General features: G+C 54.9%; 1 protein-coding gene across 1 annotated transcript in view; it reads right to left on the bottom strand.

Annotated features, from left to right (window-relative positions):
* DHRSX (dehydrogenase/reductase X-linked) overlaps positions 1-16,894 on the bottom strand; it is a gene marked incomplete at its 3' end in the record, with an annotated part of 97,881 nt that overhangs the window by 59,364 nt on the left and 21,623 nt on the right. Inside the window, exons 2-3 of the mRNA XM_066250582.1 lie at positions 14,867-14,974; positions 10,388-10,456 (exon numbers count right to left, since the gene is read on the bottom strand). Of these exons, the coding sequence (XP_066106679.1) occupies positions 10,388-10,456; positions 14,867-14,974 (177 nt within the window). The remainder of the gene's footprint in view (positions 1-10,387; positions 10,457-14,866; positions 14,975-16,894) is intronic.

Here is a 16,894-nt window from a genome sequence, read left to right as displayed (position 1 = left end):
ATTTTCCTGTCAGTGCCACCTGGAGCTCCGTGTCCCCTTGGACACCCCGTCCCACCTCCCTCTGCCACTCTGACACCCACCATCTCCTTTCTGTGCCCCGGAATCTGAGTCCTCTGGGCAGGGACGGACCTCACCCACGTGGAATGAGACCGTCTCTGTCAACAGGGTTTTATTTTCTAAGCGCCGTGCTGGGAAGAGTCAAGCACAGGGGGAGCATTCTATCGGGACGTCCCTCCTTCTCATGGCTGAGTCATTAGCCATCGTGGGGTCGGAGCAGGTCTTATCCGTCCGTAAATCCGCAGATGATCTATATTTGGGGGAAGGGGTACCCAAATATAGACTCCGGACAGCACATGTCCGTGATGCTTAGGGTCTGCTCCGATGCGTGCAACATCTCCCCCGAGAACCCAGCCCTGACATCATTGCTCCCTAAGAAAATGGTACGGATACCTGTCAATTCCTGGTCACAGTCCAAGGACGCAATCACCCCTGTGCAAAAGGTGTGTCCCCCCCCCTGCCCTGAGCAAGCCAGCACGCAGTGAGGACCTTCCTTCCTTCCTTCCTTCCTCCCAGCCTCTCTCCCGGGCACAGCAGGTGCGACCTCAATCTTCACCCCGGGTGGAATCGACCCCAAGTTTGCGGGGGAGAAACTGGTAAAAAGGTGTCCCCCTCGCCCTGAGCAAGCCAGCACGCAGTGAGGACCTTCCTTCCTTCCTTCCTTCCTCCCAGCCTCTCTCCTGGGCAGGGCAGGTGCGACCTCAATCTTCACCCCGGGTGGAATCGATCCCGAGTTTGCGGGGGAAAAACTGGTAAAAAACAGCGTTCGTCCGTGGGCACCTCACCGGGTCCGTGGCCCCCCTCAAGTGGTGTTTCAGGCCGTCGAGGGTGAGAAACAGAGGCAGAGTGTTCCGACTGTCCCCACCCCGCCCTGGCCCGCACGTCAGAAATGCCAGCTTCGTTCACGGCACGTGCTCGTGGTGTGAGCAACGTCACAATGTCACAACATCGTCACAACGGAGGCGTGTGCGCGATCGTGGGAGAGGCAGAGAACCCCTGGCACGCAGCTGGGGGAAGCTGAGAACATAGCACGTCCGGATGGGGCATCGGCCACATGGAGCATCTCTGCGCTGGGGGCAGGGGCAGGTCCCCCCCTGCACGCTGGGCTCGGGGTGGCCTCCCAGGGGCTCCCCTCCGTCCCACTGCCTGAGTTGTGCTCTGCGGGCAGACCCCAGAAAGCAGCTGAGCCATGACGATCGCGCCTGGCTGGCAAACCTGTGCTCCCTCCTCTCCGCACGACACTCATTACTTCTTATCTGCTCAACGGGGCGTACGGCGTGCGTGGCCGAGACCGCTCAACAACCTTCCCGGTAAGTAATGGACCCGTGCGGCCGACACACAGCCCACGTGGGGGTGCATGGAGATGCGTATCTGCTCTGCCGAGTGCACCAGGCAGAGAGGAGATGCCGATGGCCACTCACCCGGAACGGGGCGGGGGAAAGGAATGGAGAGGCTGGCAGGGGAGGCCTCGGCTCAGGGGACAGGCGCTCCGATGGGGGAAGCACCGTGCCCTCCAAGCTCTAAACCCTGACTCTAACCGTGACTTGACCCTGACTCTCAACCCGAACCCTAAACCGAATTATTTTCTTTATTGATTCACTGATTTTATAAGTGAGAAGAGGGGAGGTAGCGAGACAGACTCCTGCATGCAACCCGACAGGTATCCACCCCGCCACCACCACCCCTGCCTGGGGCCGATGCTAGAATCAACCGAGCTATTTTTAGCACCTGAGGGTGATGCTCGAACCAACAGAGACACGGGCTGTGGGAGGAGAAGAGAGAGAGAGAGGGAGAAAATGGGGAGGGAGATGGGTGGAGAAGCAAATGGTCGCTTCTCCTCTGTGCCCTGACCGGGGATCAAATCCAGGACCTCCGCATGCCACATCGACGCTCTATCCACTGAGCCACCTGGCCAGGGCCCCAAACTCTTAACATTTATAATATAAATATACACCTTCCAGGGCATGAAGCTTCCTTAGGGAGCCTCTCTCGACGGGAAGAGTTCAGTGTCGGCCAGACGCTGTGTCCCTAACAGGTTTCTCAGTCGCTATTGCAAGGGGTTCTCCGTATCCCTAGTCCCCACGTGACGAGGACGGGTGACAGGCGTGGGGATAAAGCTGGCTACCGGGCAGGCACAGCCCTGTAGGCGGAAGCGTGCAGGGCTGGCCACGCGCCGGCCAAGCCCTTGTTTGACGTCAGAGCCCCTTCTGGTTAACATTTTCAGGAGACAATTTGACATGACAGTTGACATCGGACATCATTCTGTGTCAGTGTCCGGTGGAGACCAACGTGGCCAGACAAGTCACGTCCTTTACAAAGCGGTTTCCCCCCCTCCCCGGTAGGTCCAGTACCACACCTGTCACCACGTACACTGATGACAACATGACTCAGTCCATTCCCTGTGCTGGACGTGTGAGGTGACCGCCAGGTCAGAACATCCGATTCCTGACACACATCTCGGAGACGTGTGGTGTCCCTTCTGCACGCCCGGACAGGGTCCTTCAGAGAACGTCTCCACCTGTGCTTCTTGACGACGTGTTTGCAATCTCAGCACCCAATGCTCCAAATTTTATTTTATTTTTTTAAATAATGTTCCTACTCTATGTCTCTAGTCCTCATCCACGGATCCACGGACGTCCACCTCCTCCCCTCCCCTCCTCACCGGGGGTGGAGAACGGTGATGAGTATTTTAATCATTCCAAGAGGTGATATATTATAGTCCTTAGAGAGTGGGATGTGGGGAGGGTCCCTGGTTATTGAGTATAAATCCAGCTCTCGTTTTTTGTTGTTTTTTTTTACAGAGTCAGAGAGAGGGATAGACAGGGACAGACAGGAATGGAGAAATGAGAAGCATCAATCATTAATTTTTTGTTGCGCATTGTGACATCTTAGTTGTTCATTGATTGCTTTCTCATATTTGCCTTGACTGTGGGCCTTCAGCAGACCAAGTGACCCCTTGCTCAAGCCAGCAAGGGCTCAAGCTGATGAGCTTTTGCTCAAACCAGATGAGCCCGCGCTCAAGCTGGTGACCTCAGGGTCTCGAACCTGGGTCCTTGGCATCCCGGTCTGACGCTCTACGCACTGCGCCACCGCCTGGTCAGGCTCGTATTTTTTAATTGAATCGATCGGGGTGATGTTGGTTCACGGCAGCGTACAACTCAACAAAATATCACCCCACCATGGGCCCATCACCCAAAGCAATGTCTCTTTCTGTCCCCGCATCTGTCCTATTTGCTTTTTTCTAACACCCTCTTCTCCCTTCCTCTCTGTCCATCACCACATGGTGGTCTGTGTCTACGACTCAGGGGTCCCCAAACTTTTTACACAGGGGGCCAGTTCACTGTCCCTCAGACCGTTGGAGGGCCGGACTATTAAAAAAAACTATGAACAAATTCCTATGCACACTGCACAGATCTTATTTTAAAGTAAAAAAACAAAACGGGAACAAATACAATATTTAAAATAAAGAACAAGTAAATTTAAATCAACAAACTGACCAGTGTTTCAATGGGAACTATGCTCCTCTCGCTGACCACCAATGAAAGAGGTGCCCCTTCCGGAAGTGCGGCGGGGGGCCGGATAAGTGGCCTCAGGGGGCCGCAGTTTGGGGGCCCCTGGTCTACGTGGTCCACATATATACATATATATATTTTTCCTTTTCCTCAGCATGTGTTCAAAGGAACCGATCACAATGAATTTCCCCTGAGATGACTGCACCCCCACAAATAATAATAAAAAAAAATTGAGCCTACATGTAAAAAAAACAAAAAACAAAAGCACTAATGGTGTCATGAGGGGTGAAATTATTCCATGAAGTATTCGGCGGGGTGGGCAGGAGGGTGTAGCAGGCAGAATGAAATACGTCCCTCGTGCGGTGTTAAAAAAAAATCCATCCCGTGGGCGCGTTCAGAGGGGGAGGCTCAGCAGAAGAGGCGATCACCTGTCTCACGGAGCTCACCTTGCGAGCGCCTCTGAAGGTCAGCGGACAGATCGTTACAGCCCTGGGAAATGGCCTCCCCTCACCCTGCACAAAGGGAGGCCTTGAGGGACCTCACGGCTGATTAAGTTTTAAGAGAGCGTGGCCGGCCGTGGGGGAAAGGACATGGTGACCTTCTAACCCTGCAGGTGACCCGCGGGAAGTCACCTGTCTGCCTGCCTCTCGGTAAGTTCCTGGCTTGTCCCCCTGAGGGAGGGGACCGCTCTGTCACTTATAGACACATCCCGTCCGCTGACGGCGTTTGCGCCAGACTCTGACAAAATTCTAAATGTCAGCGGTAACTGGAAATAGAGAGAGGAAATGAGTACAGACAAGCAATTTTGAAATAAAATAAATGACAGACCGAGAACGAATCAATAATATTGTCATCACTGGGGGTGGGGGGGTTGCCAGGTGGGTAGAGATATATTGGGGGGAGGGGTGGAGACACCTCATAGCTGATAGGAATGTCTAACCGCTACGCCGCGTGGCTGACGCTAATCTAATATTCTGAGCCAACTGCAGTGGCCAAGTAAAATTTTATTTTATTTATTTTTTATTTCTTTTAATATTTTTTACAGGGACAGAGAGAGAGAGTCAGAGAGACGGATAGACAGGGACAGACACACAGGAAGGGAGAGAGATGAGAAGCATCAATCATCAGTTTTTTGTTGCGACACCTTAGTTGCTCATTGATTGCTTTCTCATATGTGCCTTGACCGGGGGGCTACAGCAGACCGAGTGACCCCTTGCTCAAGCCAGCGACCTTGGGTCCAAGCTGGTGAGCTTTTTGCTCAAACCAGATGAGCCCGCACTCAAGTTGGCGACCTCGGGGGTCTCGAACCTGGGTCCTCCGCATCCCAGTCCGACGCTCTATCCACTTGCGCCACCGCCTGGTCAGGCGCCCAGTAAAATTTTAAATGAAAAAAATAAAATAGAATCAAATAGAGGACACACAGCACCTTTCCAGCGGAACAGCAGCTGGGATTTAGGGTAAACCAGGTTGAACAGAATCTATCCGTTTCTTTACTATATATATATTTTTAAGGAAATAGTACTCTTTCGTGTTTAAAAATAGTCTGAGGGCTTTTAGCGTAAAGTGAATCACTGCCCGTGCCCTCCTGAGAGCGTGAAGTTGGCTTTGTCTTTTCTTCATTGTTTGTGTGTGTGTGTGTGTGTGTTTCATTTAAATTTAAATCTTCCGAGTGTTTGGTAAGAGTTGGTGAAAGGCTTCGCCCCAAATTCGAGAGGTTTCGTCAGCGGGTCATTCCGCACCGGTTACCGCGGACACGTGAGTGAGGACCGGGTAAGCAGCTGCTCCCCGGAGAACGTCCAGGGGTTAGGACGTGGAGATTCCTGGCGATGACCCTGAATGTGTCATCCTGAGAGCCTGACGCCTCATAGGGAGGTCAGACCCTCCCACCCTCACCCCGAAACACAGCGTCAGCTGCCCCCGCGGGTTCCGAGGCGGAGAACACCGAAGAGGAGACGGGATAGAGTCGTCCACCGAAACCTCAGCATCAAAGACGAAGTGACCAGACAGGCAGACGGGGAGGCCACCAGACTGGCCGTTTAGGAATGGTGGCGTCCTTCAGGGTCATCGACGCTAAGCGTTGTCAGGACATCTGCTCACAGCAATAATAAACAGAATCCACCGAGCTAGGATTGCCCAGTCTCCCTGTGACCCTGACCCAGCTGGGTGACCGGGGGGGGGGGGGGGGACAGTGTGGATGGACAAGGGTCCCTCTCAGAGACTCCAGCAGGTGACACGGCGAGGAACATCTCTGTGGCCCTGTGGGCGGGCGGGTGGTCAGCACGGACACAGGGTCCAGCGAGCTTAGACACAGAGGTCCCGGGAGGAACGGAGGGCCAGTCCATCGAGGGACAGGGACACAGGTCCGTCCCAGCTGCTGCTGTGGGTTCTGTGCCCTCACGGACGGGGTTCCCCGTGGCTGGCTGGACCTCGGCTCCGGAGGCGCGAGCTCGGACGTGGACGCCTCAATGAGACGGTGCCCTTAGGGGACCCCATTCTGCCCCGGCCTGTCCAGACCCTGTGTCTTTCACGTGACGCCCGCCCCGCCCCCCCCGAGAATGGACATGCTCCCGTGGAGCCCCTATGAACCGAATTTCCAGAGGTCGGACACAAACGCAACGCTCCTTCAGCGTGGCGTCCGCGAACGGGAGACGACGTTACAAAGCGGATTGGTGGGGCGGTGTGCGCAGGAAACTGTTACAAAGCGGATTGGTGGGACGGTGTGCGCAGAAGACTGCATCACAGAGCGGACTGGTGGGACGGTGTGCGCAGGAGACTACGTTACAAAGCGGATTGGTGGACGGTGTGCGCGGGAGACTAGTTACAGAGCGGACTGGTGGGACGGTGTGCGCACAGGAAACTATGTTACAAAGCGGATTGGTGGGATGGTCCGTGAACGGGAGACTACGTCACAAAGCGGATTGGTGGGATGGTCCGCGAATGGGAGACTACGTCACAAAGCGGATTGGTGGGACGGTGTGCGCGGGAGACTGCGTTACAGAGAGGACTGGTGGGACGGTGTGCGCAGGAGACTACGTTACAAAGCGGATTGGTGGACGGTGTGCGCGGGAGACTGCGTTACAGAGCGGACTGGTGGGACGGTGTGCGCAGGAAACTATGTTACAAAGCGGATTGGTGGGATGGTCCGTGAACGGGAGACTACGTCACAAAGCGGATTGGTGGGATGGTCCGCGAATGGGAGACTACGTCACAAAGCGGATTGGTGGGACGGTGTGCACAGGAAACTGTTACAAAGCGGATTGGTGGGACGGTGTGCGCAGGAGACTGCGTCACAGAGCAGACTGGTGGGACGGTGTGCGAAGGAGACTACGTTACAAAGCGGCTTGGTGGGAAGGTGTGCGCGGGAGACTAGTTACAGAGCGGACTGGTGGGACGGTGTGCGCAGGAAACTATGTTACAGAGCGGATTGGTGGGACGGTGTGCGCAGGAAACTGTTACAGAGCGGATTGGTGGGACGGTGTGCGCAGGAGACTACGTTACAAAGCGGATTGGTGGGACGGTGTGCGCGGGAGACTATGTTACAAAGCGAATTGGTAGGATGGTGTGCGCAGGAAACTATGTTACAAAGCGGATTGGTGGGATGGTGTGCGCAGGAAACTATGTTACAAAGCGGATTGGTGGGACGGTGTGCGCAGGAAACTATATTACAAAGCGGATTGGTGGGACGGTGTGCGCAGGAGACGACGTCACAAAGCGGATTGGCAGGATGGTGTGCGCAGGAAACTATGTTACAAAGTAGATTTTTGGATGGTGTGCGCAGGAAACTACGTTACAAAGTGGACTGGTGGGACGGTGTGCGCACAGGAAACTGTTACAAAGCGGACTGGTGGGATGGTCCGCGAATGGGAGACTACGTCACAAAGCGGATTGGTGGGACGGTGTGCGCAGGAAACTACGTTACAAAGCGGCTTGGTGGGATGGTGTGCGCAGGAAACTACGTTACAAAGCGGATTGGTGGGACGGTGTGCACAGGAGACTACGTTACAGAGCGGATTGGTGGGACGGTGTGCGCAGGAGACTATGTTACAAAGCGGATTGGTGGGACGGTGTGCACAGGAGACTACGTTACAGAGCGGATTGGTGGGACGGTGTGCGCAGGAAACTACGTTACAAAGCGGCTTGGTGGGATGGTGTGCGCAGGAAACTACGTTACAAAGCGGATTGGTGGGACGGTGTGCGCAGGAGACTATGTTACAAAGCAGATTGGTGGGATGGTGTGTGCAGGAGACTATGTTACAAAGCGGATTGGTGGGATGGCCCGCGAACGGGAGACTACGTTACAAAGCGGATTGGTGGGACGGTGTGCGCAGGAAACTATGTTACAGAGCGGATTGGTGGGACGGTGTGCGCAGGAAACTATGTTACAAAGCGGATTGGTGGGATGGTGTGTGCAGGAAACTATGTTACAAAGCGGATTGGTGGGATGGTGTGCGCAGGAGACTATGTTACAAAGCGGATTGGTGGGACGGTGTGTGCAGGAAACTATATTACAAAGCGGATTGGTGGGACTGTGTGCGCAGGAGACGACATCACAAAGCGGATTGGCAGGATGGTGTGCGCAGGAAACTATGTTACAAAGTAGATTTTTGGATGGTGTGCGCACAGGAAACTGTTACAAAGCGGACTGGTGGGATGGTCCGCGAATGGGAGACTACGTCACAAAGCGGATTGGTGGGACGGTGTGCGCAGGAGACTATGTTACAAAGCGGATTGGTGGGATGGCCCGCGAACAGGAGACTACGTTACAAAGCGGATTGGTGGGACGGTGTGCGCAGGAAACTACGTTACAAAGCGGATTGGTGGGACGTGTGCGCAGGAAACTACGTTACAAAGCGGATTGGTGGGACGGTGTGCACAGGAGACTACGTTACAGAGTGGATTGGTGGGACGGTGTGCGCAGGAGACTATGTTACAAAGCGGATTGGTGGGATGGCCCGCGAACGGGAGACTACGTTACAAAGCGGATTGGTGGGACGGTGTGCGCAGGAAACTATGTTACAGAGCGGATTGGTGGGACGGTGTGTGCAGGAAACTATGTTACAGAGCGGATTGGTGGGACGGTGTGCGCAGGAAACTATGTTACAAAGCGGAGTGGTGGGACGGTGTGTGCAGGAAACTATGTTACAGAGCGGATTGGTGGGATGGTGTGCGCAGGAAACTATGTTACAAAGCGGAGTGGTGGGACGGTGTGCGCAGGAGACTAGGTTACAAAGCTGACTGGTGGGACGGTGTGCGCGGGAGACTGCGTCACAGAGCGGACTGGTGGGAAGGTGTGCACGGGAGACTGCGTTACAGAGCGGGCTGGTGGGACGGTGTGCGCAGGAAACTATGTTACAAAGCGGATTGGTGGGACGGTGTGCGTGGGAGACTGCGTCACAGAGCGGAGTGGTGGGACGGTGCGCGCGGGAGACTAGTTACAGAGCGGACTGGTGGGAAGGTGTGCGCAGGAAACTATGTTACAAAGCGGATTGGTGGGATGGTGTGCACACAGCGGAGGACCCATCTGCACAGTGGCTGTTCCCAGCCCCCCGTGGGAGTGACCACGGACGGCCACACGGACTGAGCCCACATCTCCCCCCACCCACCCTTCGGACCATCTCCCTCACTCTACACGTGGAGGCCACCAGCCATGGGTGTCCCCACTCAGCACCCCTGAGACACTCTGTCCCCAGCTCTGTCCACTCCCGGGCCAGGCTAAGCCTGGGACCCGGTCACCACCACCAGGTCCTCTGCCCGTCCTGCTCTGAGAAGCAGAGGGTTCCAGACAGAGCCGGCCACCCCACCTCCGCCATCGCCAAAGACGCAAGGACAAGTTTCCACACAGACGCTGGGGCGGGGGCGGGGGGGGGGGGAGGGGGACAGCGGTCAAGAAAGGGGTCTAATGCCTGAAGGGTGGAGACGGGCTGAGGGTGGGCAGCTTAGCGCTGTGCCCACTGGGCAGAGTATCCACTGGCACAGACAGCCCCCCACGAACCAATTCAAGGACCGAGTTCACATGACTTCACAGAAAGCAACAGACGGGGGCAGGCGAGCGGCCGAAATGTCACAGCAGCTGTGACAAGCAGGACGTCCACGCTCCCAAAGGTGACCATGACTGACCGGTCGCTTTCTTCCGCGGGCCCCAGTGGGGCCCCCTCCCCCCCGGAACGGAAAAGCTGCCACGGACGTGTCTAACCATTCTGCACGGGACGCAGGCTCTCCACAGAGACAGGAGACTTACACAGGGCCTTCTAGAGCAGCGGTTCTCAACCTGTGGGTGGGGTCGTCTAAAGCCATCGGAAAATACATCATGCATATCAGGTATTTACATTCCGAATCATAAGTGTAGCAAGATTATAGTTATGAAGTAGCCACCAAAATTATTTTTTGGTTTGGGGTCACCGCCACATGAGGAACTGTATTGCAGGGTCACGGCATTAGAAAGGTTGAGAACCGTTGTTCTAGAACATTCCTTCCTGCCGCAAGTCAGGGCTGTTCATGCCGTCTCCGTTCAACGCGCTTGGACTTTCTAAACGGCCACACGCAGCCCCCGGCGAACCTTTGCTATCTCCCTGATTACATGCCTAACATAACCGAGTCCTGGCGGGTGACTCCTGAAGCCAACATTTTCTTAAGAGAAATTCATGCAGGTTTTGCAAAATGTCCTGCAAACATCCCTCCGCGGACTCTCGTGCAAGAAGCAGACCAACCCCCAAGGCCACGTGCACCAGCCTGTGCCGTGTCACGGGGTCTGTAGTGCCGTGATGACCTCTGCTCGCGGAATCACGAAAATACGGTGGCCACAGGGCCTTGGACCGTACCTTTGTCATTCAGAGTCTCTTCTTGTATCCTCCTCACCACGTCTCTGGCTTTGGCCTCGTCGTTTCCAGCTAGAAAGAAAAAAAAGAAAACAATAAACACAATGACCGACAAGATTGTAGGCGGCCACGACCCAAGAAGGGCTGTTTATGTTTCTAACTCGTCTGCTGTCCGGCTCAAGCCGATCTACCCACTTCGGACCTGTGTTCTTTTGGCCCAGACGGGCAAAGTGTGGGCACTTCTCTGACGTTGCAGTTTTTGTTGATTCCAACGAGGGGAGGTGACCCGTAGCTTTAAGAACGTGGGGACCCCGGGCCCTGGCCGGTTGTCTCAGCGGTAGAGAGTCGGCCTGGTGTGCAGGAGTCCCGGGTTCGATTCCCGGCCAGGGCACACAGGAGAAGCGCCCATCTGCTTCTCCACCCCTCCCCCTCTCCTTCCTCTCTGTCTCTCTCTTCCCCTCCTGCAGCCAAGGCTCCATTGGAGCAAAGATGGCCTGGGCGCTGAAGATGGCCCCGTGGCCTCTGCCTCAGGCGCTAGAGTGGCTCTGGTTGCAACAGAGCGACGCCCCGGAGGGGCAGAGCATCGCCCCCTGGTGGGCAGAGCATCGCCTCCTGGTGGGCGTGCCGGGTGGATCCCGGTTGGGCGCATGCGGGAGTCTGTCTGACTGCCTCCCTGTTTCCAGCTTCAGAAAAATATAAAAAGGAAAAAATGGAAAAAAAATATATAAAATACCAAAAAAAATTTAAGAGGAAATTTGACAGGATGATTAAAAAAAAAGTATGCATTTTTGGGTCTGACTATATGTCATTAGGGTAACTGAACTCCGTCTGGTCCAATCACAGTATTGCAAATGCCAGGAGTTGGCTCTTCTTGTTTTATTTTTTTCATTGCCCGTAAGTGGTATAAACTCCCCTGCTCGGTCAGCATCTTCTGAGCAGGGCAGGTGGCACGGGCTCTTTTGGGAACCTTCCGGGTGGTTTTTAAATAGCTCCAGATGTTGCTATTTCAGAACCAGCTGCCGGGCCGGGAACACCCTCCCCGCTGGGAGGAAGGAGGGGGCCGTCACCCAGGTCAGACACAGGACACAGGTGCGTGGAAGCCTGGGTCGCCGGCGCGAAGGGGTCAGTTTCTTCTCATTCTGTGACCGGCGACCCCCGTAGAAACCCACTCACGGGTGTGGCTCTGAGAACCCTGGTCTAGAAGGACGGTAGCAGGGGTCGTCAAACTTTTTATAAGAACCGCCCACTTTTGCAGGGCTGGTCAACCTGGTCCCTACCGCCCACTAGTGGGCGGTCCAGCTTTCATGATGGGCCAATCGCAGCGCTTCTCCTGTGTGCCCTGGCCGGGAATCGAACCCGGGACTTCTTTACGCCAGGCCAACGCTGTACCACTGAGCCAACCGGCCAGGGCCGGTAAAATATTTTATTTATTGATTTTTTTTAGAGAGAGGAGTGAGAGAGAGAGAGAGAGAGAGACAGAGAAGGGGGAGGAGCAGGAAGCATCAATAAAATTATATATATCAATAAAAATATCAATAAAATATCAATATATATTTGTCAATAAAAAATTATATATATCATTAAAAAATCAATAAAAATTATATATAAATATATATATATCTCAATAATAACATGGTACATAACTACGTATGTACCAAACATTTCCTTAAACGTAAGCGGATCGGATGCTGCAAAGCGTGACATTCGAGTCTGATGCTCTGTCCACTGCACCACCGCCTGGTCAGGCTTTTCCTCCCTTTTTAACACCATTTTCTGGGCTGTTCCCATATACCTTATTCCATTTCCGCCTCCCAACCAACAAGCTACGCCCTTCCCCGGCCTTTTCCCTGGTGTGATCTATTCCGGGTCCTTGACGGGCGCCCACAATTAATCTACGGGATGCCCTTTCCGAACCAAAAGAGTGTTTACAAGAGTTAGAAAAAGAAGAAGAAAAGACAAAAAACAAAAAAAAGACACACATCACAGAGTAGAATGTACCCAGTAAAAAGAAAATGTATGGCCTGACCAGGCAGTGGTGCAGTGGATAGAGCGTCGGTCTGGGATGCAGAGGACCCAGGTTCGAGACCCCGAGGTCACCAGCTTGAGCAAGGGGTCACTTGGTCTGCTGTAGCCCCACGGTCAAGGCACATATGAGAAAGCAATCAATGAACAACTAAGGAGCCACAACAAAGAATTGATGCTTCTCATCTCTTTCCCTTCCTGTCTGTCTGTCCCTATCTGTCCCTCTCACTGTTTCTCTCTTGCAAAAATAATAATAAATAAATAAGGTTTGGGGGACAGATGGGAAATTGAATAATTGATGTATTCATAGCAACATCAACGTGCCCGAATTGGTCCCAGGTTGTCATTCCAATTCTTTAGCAAGTAATTGATTATTCTTTAAATAAGTAATAGACTCGGGATGAAGAAATTTAAAATTAAACATTGCCGTCTCTCACCCGGGACTCCCTCCGTATAAAAACCGCCCTGTGTCTAATAACAATGTTTCAATAAGCGACCTTTAGTCAAACCCTTATGCCCCATGAAGAACAATGTTTCAATAAGCGACCTTTAGTCAAACCGCTATGCCCCATGAAGAACTAAAGTTACCTCCTCTGAGTGGCACGGAGGAGCTGGAAGGGTACTCCTGGCTGCAGAGGGTGGGAGGGTCGACCCTGTGACCTCACAGGACAGGGGAGATGCTGGTGTTAGGGGCTCAGTGGGAAAGGAGGCGTGGAGGACAGGGGGCGTGGTGTTTCTCTCGGTTTAAGTCAAGAGATCAAGGGTCACATGGTGCTGACCGGGCTCATCCTGTCACTCAAGTAACGGCCCCTACAAGAGGTTAGACAGGGAGGGCTGTGGCCCCCACTCACCTGGGAGCCACGTGCCTGCTGTCTGGTGTGTACTGCATGGTGTATGCGGTACGGGCTGCTGGCCCCACCAGATGTCCTCCTGACCTGACCCAGCCGGACCTCCTCATGAGAAAGGTAAATTGAGGTCACGAGGGAGGGTGCCCTGACCCCACAGGACTGGGGTCCTTAGAAGAAGAGGAGGTGAGGACACAGACACACACAGAGGGACGGCCGTGTGAGGACCCGGGGAGGAGACACAGACACACACAGAGGGACGGCCGTGTGAGGACCCGGGGAGGAGACACAGATACACACACAGAGGGACGGCCGTGTGAGGACCCGGGGAGGAGACACAGATACACACACAGAGGGACGGCCGTGTGAGGACCCAGGGAGGGGAGGAGACACAGACACACACAGAGGGACGGCCGTGTGAGGACCCCGGGGAGGAGACACAGACACACACAGAGGGACGGCCGTGTGAGGACCCAGGGAAGAGACACAGATACACACACAGAGGGACGGCCGTGTGAGGACCCAGGGAGGGGAGGAGACACAGACACACACAGAGGGACGGCCGTGTGAGGACCCGGGGAGGAGACACAGACACACACAGAGGGACGGCCGTGTGAGGACCCGGGGAGGAGACACAGACACACACAAAGGGACGGCCGTGTGAGGACCCGGGGAGGAGACACAGATACACACACAGAGGGACGGCCGTGTGAGGACCCGGGGAGGAGACACAGACACACACAGAGGGACGGCCGTGTGAGGACCCGGGGAGGAGACACAGACACACACAGAGGGACGGCCGTGTGAGGACCCGGGGAGGAGACACAGACACACACAGAGGGACGGCCGTGTGAGGACCCGGGGAGGAGACACAGATACACACACAGAGGGATGGTCGTGTGAGGACCCGGGGAGGAGACACAGACACACACAGAGGGACGGCCGTGTGAGGACCCGGGGAGGAGACACAGACACACACAGAGGGACGGCCGTGTGAGGACCCGGGGAGGAGACACAGACACACACAGAGGGACGGCCGTGTGAGGACCCGGGGAGGAGACACAGATACACACACAGAGGGATGGTCGTGTGAGGACCCGGGGAGGAGACACAGACACACACAGAGGGACGGCCGTGTGAGGACCCGGGGAGGAGACACAGACACACACAGAGGGACGGCCATGTGAGGACCCGGGGAGGAGACGGCCGTCTGCATGCCCAGGAGAGAGGCCTCAGGGGTACCCAGCCCTGCCCGCACCGGGGGCTCAGACTCCAGCCCCCAAAACCGGGAAACATAATCATCTGCTATTTAAGGTTTTCTGTCTACGGCACTGGTTGGTGTATCAGCTCCGGCAAAGGGTTTCCGATTTCCTGTTGTGCGTGGTCCTAGCAAATCGCACACAACATAGGCCAGCAGTGAAACCAGAGCCCTGTGCGTGTCCAGAAGGGCCCCCCCCACCTGTCTCCTGTCCCCTTCTGTCTTTGACCTGAGTCAGTGCCGGCATCTTCCGCACCCGTTCCGTCTCAGGAAAAAATCACTGTTCCTTCCCACCGAGCCGCCCGCGCCCATGACCCTCACAGCCCGGGTGTGGGGGGGAGGGATCAGGAGCATCACCTATGATCACGTGCACGCCCAGCCGCGCCAGGTGTCTGCAGGTGGCGTAGCCAATGCCCTCGGTGCCCCCCGTCACCACAGCGACGCAGTCTGGCTGTCGGGGGAGGGCTGCAGGAGGGAAAGAAGAAAAATCCAAGTTGGGGTCGGGACCGGAGGACACGTCTGCCAGGGTGTCACCCCTGCTTCCCTCCCCCCACCCCCACCCCAGGGGAAAAGCCAGGTGACGATGGGATGGATGGTGGCATTGCTTTCACAGATGAGGTTCCGCTTGAATAGCTCCCCAGAGCGTCGGCCTGGCGTGCACAAGTCCCAGGTTCGATTCCCGGCCAGGGCACACAGGAGAAGCGCCCATCTGCTTCTCCACCCCTCCCCCTCTCCTTCCTCTCTGTCTCTCTCTTCCCCTCCTGCAGTGAGGCTCCATTGGAGCAAAGATGGCCCGGGCGCTGGGGATGGCTCCTTGGCCTGTGCCCCAGGCGCTAGAGTGGCTCTGGTCACGGCAGAGCGATGCCCCCGATGGGCAGAGCATCGCCCCCCCGATGGGCAGAGCGTCACCCCTGGTGGGCGTGCCGGGTGGATCCCGGTCAGGCGCATGCGGGAGTCTGTCTGACTGTCTCTCCCCATTTTCAGCTTCAGAGAAATACAAAAAAAAAAAAAAATTAGCTCCCCGCTGTGGGGGGTATGGCTGTGACAGTTTCCTGAGTGGTCACAGCCTTTAATCGAAGGCTCACAGGGCATCATAGCTTGTTCTGGGGGGCACGATTCACACCCTAACAATTACACATACACACACACACATGCACACACACGCGTGCAAGGATACACCAGCCCGGCTGGAGGGAGTTTCCTAGCTGGGTGGGTACATCCCCATGAGCTTTTCCACAGTCTATCACGGACCCCATCCATGCTCCCCGAAAATCCTGGCTGCAAAGAGAATATGTGTGTGGGGGTCTCTCTAAGCGTCTGGACTTTGACCCTCTGTTCTCTGAGCCTAGGGTGTCCCTTGTGAGCCCTGAAAAGCAACGATCTTCAGAGCGCATCCTTTGCATTGATGGGTTCTTCAATGACAAGTGAGTGTCAACATCGTTCTGTGTATCTAAATTCTATCTTATCTAATCATCAACTCTCTGAAAACCGAGGTCGGGGGCGGACGTCACCGGGAGACCCTTCAGATCAGGTGTTCCGTCCCCCAAGCCACACCAGCTCAATCACGCGGCCTCACGGGACCCACGGGTAATGCAAAGCTATTTACGTGCCCCCCGATTTCTCGCCGGAGAACCACGCCTCTCGATGAAGTGAAAAAGGCAAACGGCGCCCCCTATGGGAATAGACACACAGCCGGGGCCACAATGTGTGCAGGGCTCTGTGCGAGGACTCCCTTGCAGCTACGGTTCTTCCTTTTTTATTTATTTATTACAGAGACAGAGAGAGAGTCAGAGAGAGGGACAGATAGGGACAGACAGACAGGAACGGAGAGAGATGAGAAGCATCAATCATCAGTTTTGCGTTGTGACACCTTAGTTGTTCATTGACTGCTTTCTCATATGTGCCTTGACTGGGGGGCTACAGCAGACCGAGTGACCCCTGGCTCGAGCCAGTGACCTTCGGACCAAGCTGATGAGCTTTGCTCAAACCAGATGAGCCCGCGCTCAAGCCGGCGACCTTGGGGTCTCGAACCTGGGTCCTCCGCATAACAGTCCGACACTCTATCCACTGTGCCACCGCCTGGTCAAGCTTGTTCTTACTTAAGAATCTAACTTGCGGGGTTGACCTTGGGCCTCGCTGCTGACCCGGCATTTGGGGAAATGATAAAATGACAGCTCTGTGTAGACTTCGCTCACCTACAACCCCACCACAATAAGTCGTGGCCCAAAGGTTAACATCCATAAGAAGTCCATCTTAAAAGTAGAAGAAAATGTGGATGGTTGTTTTTTGTTTTAAGGGTTTTTTGTTTGTTTGTTTTTGCTGTGTTTTTTTTGTTTTGTTTTGTTCTGTTTTCTTATTCACGGATGAGCTCATGGCAAAGACATT

The sequence above is a fragment of the Saccopteryx bilineata genome, chromosome X (assembly GCF_036850765.1).
Source record: "Saccopteryx bilineata isolate mSacBil1 chromosome X, mSacBil1_pri_phased_curated, whole genome shotgun sequence".
NCBI lineage: Eukaryota > Metazoa > Chordata > Mammalia > Chiroptera > Emballonuridae > Saccopteryx > Saccopteryx bilineata.
This window is presented reverse-complemented; position numbering and strand designations above follow the sequence as displayed.